General features: G+C 51.0%; 1 protein-coding gene across 1 annotated transcript in view; it reads left to right on the forward strand.

Moving 5' to 3' along the window:
- ITGB3 (integrin subunit beta 3) overlaps positions 1–6608 on the forward strand; it is a 49447-nt gene that overhangs the window by 25480 nt on the left and 17359 nt on the right. Inside the window, exons 5-10 of the mRNA XM_035030410.1 lie at positions 189–351; positions 1383–1544; positions 3422–3517; positions 3940–4029; positions 4768–4902; positions 6111–6540. Coding sequence (XP_034886301.1) covers positions 189–351; positions 1383–1544; positions 3422–3517; positions 3940–4029; positions 4768–4902; positions 6111–6540 — 1076 coding nt within the window. The remainder of the gene's footprint in view (positions 1–188; positions 352–1382; positions 1545–3421; positions 3518–3939; positions 4030–4767; positions 4903–6110; positions 6541–6608) is intronic.

The following is a 6608-nucleotide window of genomic DNA, read 5'->3' on the forward strand; positions in this document are numbered from 1 at the left end:
AGGCTAGCTGGAGGGAAAGCCAATGTGACAGGAGGGGTTTGGAGTCGGAACTGTCTGGGTAATTGTGGTTGTATGGCATAGGGCTGGGCAGTGTGCTATCCATGTTTGTCCCTCCTTCTGTCCCTCTCACTCCCCATGCAGCCTCTTCCATCAGGGTACCTGCTTAAATTATCCCCCTCCCTCCCCAGTATGAAGACAACCTGTTTGCCTATGTTTGGCTACAAACATGTGTTGACGCTAACTGACCAGGTGACCCGCTTCAATGAAGAAGTGAAGAAGCAGAGTGTGTCGCGGAACCGAGATGCCCCAGAGGGTGGCTTTGATGCCATCATGCAGGCTACAGTCTGTGATGTGAGTTTGGAGGGCACGGAGTACCTGGTATGGTTGGCATAGATTATAATGGGGGAAGGAAGTGGTTCAACCGTGGGGATTTGTGTGTGAAATAAGAGGAACTAAGCCAAGTTTTGTACAGTATGAGCAATAAGTTTCTCCTGATATGCAACCTTTGTTCCTATCACCCCCTGGCCAGAGCTGACATTTTTTTTTTTTAAAGATTTTATTTATTTATTTGAGAGAGAGAGTGAGAGAGAGAAAGAGCACAAGAGGGGGGAGCGGGAGAGGGAGAAGCAGACTCCCTGCTGAGCAGGGAGCCCGATGCGGGACTCGATCCCGGGACTCCAGGATCATGACCTGGCCGAAAGCAGTCGCTTAACCAACTGAGCCACCCAGGCGCCCAGAGCTGACATTTTTTGAACCTCAGTGATCCCATCTGTTTTCTGGAGAGAGCATCATCCTGCCTTCTCTGGAAGAGTCAAGGCTGGGTTGACTTAACCTTAGCAAAGTGGGCAGATGTTCAGATGGGATTTCTTTAGCCCCGCCCAGCTCTGCACGTGCAGGCGGGTTTCTAGACAGGCCACGTGATTACTGTTGGAAAAGTTATATTTGGAGTTGAGGTAGGTGTCTTTCAGAGGCTTGAACTAATCAGCTGAGATTCCTTTCCTAAGAGAACAGAAACCCTTGAATTGGAAAAGCTCCAGCTTGTGTTCCAAGGCCTGGGGCTGAAGCCATTCTTCACGATGACTTACTCAGCCCTTCAGGCGTGGAAGTCCTTGGGTCTTTGTCTTCTACCAATGACAAGGCTGAAGTTGCTTTCTCTCTTTTGATTTTTTTTTTTTTAAAGATTTTTTATTTATTTGACAGAGAGAGATACAGCGAGAGAGGGAACACAGCAGGGGGAGTGGGAGAGGGAGAAGCAGGCTTCCGGCCAAGCAGGGAGCCCGATGCGGGGCTCGATCCCAGGACCCTGGGACCATGACCTGAGCCGAAGGCAGACGCTTAACGACTGAGCCACCCAGGCGCCCCTGATTTTTTTTTTTAAACAGGAGAAGATTGGCTGGAGGAACGACGCATCCCACTTGCTGGTGTTTACCACTGATGCCAAGACCCATATAGCGCTGGATGGAAGGCTGGCAGGCATTGTCCAGCCCAATGATGGGCAGTGTCACGTTGGAAGTGACAACCATTACTCTGCCTCCACTACCATGGTGAGATTCTTGGTACCACCTGTGGTCCCAATTCACGATGGCCAGGGCTGCCCTAACCCAGGCAGAGCCTTTGTGTGACTATGAAAATGGCAACCCTTCCCCGGGGCAGGGTGCGGGGCTTGTTTCAGCCTGTCCTCCCACTGCCTCCCATGCCAGCTGGACACCGTCATCCAGGGGACAGACGGCACAGCCATTATAAGTGGTCCCGGCTGTGGTCATTGCGGCCACCCCCTCCGCTGCCTCCAGCAGCAGCATGGCATCCAGAATGGACCGGAAGGACTTTTGCGGGTCCAGCTGGAAAGCAGGCCTGCCTGTCTCCTCTGTACAGATTAGCCTCTTCTTGGAACACCATGCTCACTTGTGGTTATTGGAAGACAGAGGAAAAAGAGACACAGATCATCAAAAGAGCAGAGATCTGTTCCTGTGGGGAAAGGTTGAAGGGCTCCGAGTCATTTAGCTTCAAAGAAAGAAGTTTAGCTGATACCTGAGAAGACTTCTGATAAGTTGTTTTCTATGGCCTTAGAGGGTCAAATAAGAGGAAGGGAGTTTAATTGCTGTAAGCCATAAAGAAATGTAAGACCCTCAGAATACTGATACCCTGGGTATCTGGGGGTAGGTGTGAACTCTTTATCTCTTAAAGACAATACAGCAACTCCTTGTTTAGGTGGCTTAATGGTACACCTGTGTAAAAGCAGGAGTCTGAGCTGGATGATCTCATGAGCTCCCTGCAAGGTCTAGGATCCCAGGGACATGTTCACAGTTCACCAGCTTCCCTACTGTGGCTTGAGTTCCTTGGTGTCAGCCCTATCCAAGTCGGGCACTGCCAGGCATTGGGTGAGTCAGTGGTAATCATTGATACCTAATCTAAGCAAGACACCTTACCAGGGGCTGAGGGAGATAAAGGGACTATGTAAGGTAATCCCCTTTTTAGTTCAGTTGAGGAGATGTGCTACCAGGAATACACGATGCGTGATTAATGCTAAAGGGGTAGCATAGTCAATAAGGGCTTTCGGGATTCAGAGGAGGAAAGCTCATCATGAACTAGGGATGGTCAGGGAAGACCTCCCAGAGAAGGTGGGACCTGATCTGGGTCCTAAGGAAGGAGGAGGATTGCCAAAAAGAAGGCCACTCCATGGGAGAGAAAGAGCAGGCTGGCTCAGTGGTAAGTGGAAGAGGAAGAGATGTGAATGCTGGTTGGCAAGGAAGGCTGAGACCACCACGTGCTGGTGCACCACGAGGATGCACATGCCAGGCCGAGGCATTTGTCAGTAGCTACAAAACAAGGAAACTTCACCCAATGAGGCCTGACACCTATGGGACGGAGAGCGAGGGGTAGGAAGACTCCGAGTTCCGCTTTGCCACTCCCGCCTTACTTCCTGCTCCTCACCCAGCCCTCTCTCCTCTGAGCCCCAACATCACCTTGTGATGCCGCTCTTTGGGTCTTCGCTTTGTTTTGTAGTTATATGTACCTGTCTTCAGCTCCAGACCATGAGCTCCTTGGCAGCAGAGACTATAATACATTTGTCATTCAATAAATGTTTGTTAAATGAGTTAATGGAAAACAAAATGAGGCCTGACAGTACCTGGCTCATGGAGGCTGCTCCTTGGTGTGGATGCGTTGAAGTCTAGTGGGAAGAAAGAGATGCTTGGTTTTGACACCACCAGCCTTTGCCTCTTCATCTATCCCTGGAGTTCACAACTGGGTTTGTGTCGCTACTTACTCCCTTGCCTCACATTGATCATGGGGTGGAAAGGTGTAAACACCATCACTGTCTGGGCCATGGCCCAAATCAGCCAAGTTCTAAGGTGTAGAATCCAGGGATGCATGTGAATAGAGGTGAATTCTTAACCAACCTCCATGTCCTCCCTTTTTACAGGATTATCCCTCTCTGGGGCTGATGACCGAGAAGCTATCCCAGAAAAACATCAATTTGATCTTTGCAGTAACTGCAAATGTAGTCAATCTCTACCAGGTGACTATGCCCCCAGGGCTGCCTGGAGTGGGGCCTGTGATGATGGGTGGATCTGTCTCGGGGACCCAGCGTGCACTACCATGGACCAATATTCCCAACCAGGAAAGACCCTCCTCCAACTTGTTCCCAGGAGCTAATGATTCCTTTTTATGGTTTCTCTCCTCCAACCTTGAACCTAGGAGGATGGGTGTGTTGGTGTTTGCAGAGCCAGAGGGGAGCCATTAGTGGGGGTGAACGATGTGAGAGGTTCTTTAGAATTTTATTCAGGGCTGAAAAACTGCTAGGTTTATTACTGGCAGTAACAAGTAAAATATCCCTTTGTTCCCTCAATCTTCATTTCAAGACCCTCAGTCTGATTTGGGGAGGGCCTTTGGAGACCACCATCTTCCTTCAGTCAGCCTTGCACATCTTTGTCTTCCTAGAACTACAGTGAGCTCATCCCAGGGACCACAGTGGGGATTCTGTCTACCGATTCCAGCAATGTCCTTCAGCTCATCGTTGATGCATATGGAGTAAGTGTCTTGCGCTGGAAATGAGCCTGCTAAGAATCCTCCTCACTTGGCATGACCCAGGAGGGCTCAGATTTGGGAATCCTGGATGCTAGTCCACCATGCAGCCTTCACTGCCTTCCTCTTATTCTTCTAGAGGCTCGTTGATGGCCAGCACTGGGAGGAATGCAGCCTTCTGAGAGAGAAATGGCTCAGAAAGGAATGCCTGAGAGTGTTAGGAGCAATGGGTAAAGAGCTTAGAGGAGGTGGAAGGGAAAGAGAGGATGGGGATGGTGATGAGGAAGGAGCAGAGTCCTGAAATTGGAGGAAGGACAGGGGCAGGGCTCCAATAGCAGAGAGAAGATGGAGCTGAGCCATGGGGAAGGTGAGGTTGGTTAAAAATTAGGTAAAAAAGGCTCCTCTCCAAGGGGACCAGTGCTGGCACTCCCTTTTTGAACATCCATGAGGCTTGCAGGCAGGTGTAGCTGGTTTAGATTTTACCCAGACTCACCCAGGCACCAGTGGGGACAGAGAGAAAGAGAGAGAGAGAGAGAGAGAGCGAGGAGCAGGTCTTGCAGGAAATATAGTAAGAAACAGGTTCCTAGGGGTGCTCCCCTCTGGCAGCTTCTAGGCGAACCTCAGCATCTGGCACTGCTGGGGTGAGTCCAGGGCCCCCTGATAGAATTTGCTTGGGATGAAATTGGTTCCTCTCCACTTCCTCTCAGCTCATCTCCTTTCTTTCTTTTGCCCCTTTCTGCTTAGAAAATCCGCTCTAAAGTAGAGCTGGAAGTGCGTGACCTCCCTGAGGAGTTGTCTCTGTCCTTCAACGCCACCTGTCTCAACAATGAGGTCATCCCAGGCCTCAAGTCTTGTGTCGGACTCAAGATTGGAGACACGGTGAGGTGGGCTGAGCTGGGCAGGGTCTGTACCCCCAAGTGTCTGTGGACACCCCTCCCCTCCCTTCCTTGTACCTTCTTCCTGAAGGTCATGAGAGGTTAGAGATCATGGAGCTGCCCACCTTTTCCTCTGAGGCTCCTGTTGTCTAAACTTCTCTGTTACATAAACTTCACCATCAGGATTTTTTTTAAAAACATGCATGTAGGTTTCCTCTGTTTGCATATGCATAGTTGATTGCAAATGAAAATATTTCTTACCTTCAGTCCCTAACCAGTCTCCAACCTCCCCCAAGGTAATGCCTTTCTTTCCTCTACAATGTACAATGACAGTGTCATCTGTAAGTATTTACTGAGCACTGACTTCTTGACAGGCATCATTCTAGCTGCTGACGATTCAACAGCAAACAGAACAAGCAAAAAGACCAAACACCCACTCTCATAGACTTGTGGAATGCAAACGTTCATTTTGCTCCTCCAGTCCCTCTATGGCCTCTGCAGCTTTCTTTCCTTAGTGGTTGGTTCTCTTCTGCTTCTGCCTAAAGGGGAAGGGCTGGTGAGAGGGAGGGAAGCAGAAAGGGGGAGAGCTGTATCTATATCACCTGTATCTACAGCATCTGTATATCCATCTCTATCCCTCTGTCCGTATGTCTATCTATCTATATTCTAGAACAGGTGCACATACCCTATCCAAGAAATATTGGCTGGAAAGGTATATGATGGCACAAGTGATGAAATATTCATGGAAATGAAACAGTAGATCCTGAGCCTGTGGTTGGGCACTGTGTGGGGTTGTGTGGTGCAAAATAGTGCTTTGTGTGTCTTGCTACAAAGATATATGACATTGTGTAATCAGTCCAGCTAGCTTAGTTGGCCAGAGCAGAATGTTTATAAGATCACAGGTTCCGTTCTGCTTGAGCTGGCTTATTTCATATGTGGAATTAAAAAACCCCAGCATATCTCATGACTAAATTAACATCTGTGCACCCAGCCGGATATAACAGGACAACTGTCCCCAGGCTCTTCTTTTTGCTTTGCAGACCTGGGTTGTGGGGAGGCTGAGGAACTCCAGGTTGCTGGGGCGTTAGACCCCCCAGTTTGGCTACTCCCCGGGCAGGGCAGGGCAGGGCCCAGCTTCTTTCTCTCCAGGGCTGGAGCGTTAAAAGTGTCCAGGTCCACCCGCGTCTGAATGCGATCGTACTCTCCTCCCAGGTGAGCTTCAGCATTGAGGCCAAGGTGCGCGGCTGCCCCCAGGAGAAGGAGAAGTCCTTCACCATCAAGCCCGTGGGCTTCAAAGACAGCCTCACCGTCCAGGTCGCCTTCGACTGTGACTGTGAATGCCAGGCCCAGGCCGAGACTGCCAGCGACCGCTGCAACCATGGCAATGGGACGTTTGAGTGCGGGGTGTGCCGCTGCGGGCCTGGCTGGCTGGGGTCCCAGTGTGAGTGCTCAGAGGAGGACTACCGCCCCTCCCAGCAGGACGAGTGCAGCCCCCAGGAGGGCCAGCCCGCCTGCAGCCAGCGGGGCGAGTGTCTGTGCGGCCAGTGCGTCTGCCACAGCAGCGACTTCGGCAAGATCACGGGCAAGTACTGCGAGTGTGATGACTTCTCCTGTGTCCGCTACAAGGGGGAGATGTGCTCGGGTGAGTAGAGCTGCGCGCGCTCCCGTCCCCGTCGCCGCGCGCGCTCCCGTCCCCGTCGCCGCGCGCGC

This window comes from Mirounga leonina, unplaced genomic scaffold (assembly GCF_011800145.1).
Source record: "Mirounga leonina isolate KUSES-001 unplaced genomic scaffold, KU_Mleo_1.0 Mir_364, whole genome shotgun sequence".
Classification (NCBI taxonomy): domain Eukaryota; kingdom Metazoa; phylum Chordata; class Mammalia; order Carnivora; family Phocidae; genus Mirounga; species Mirounga leonina.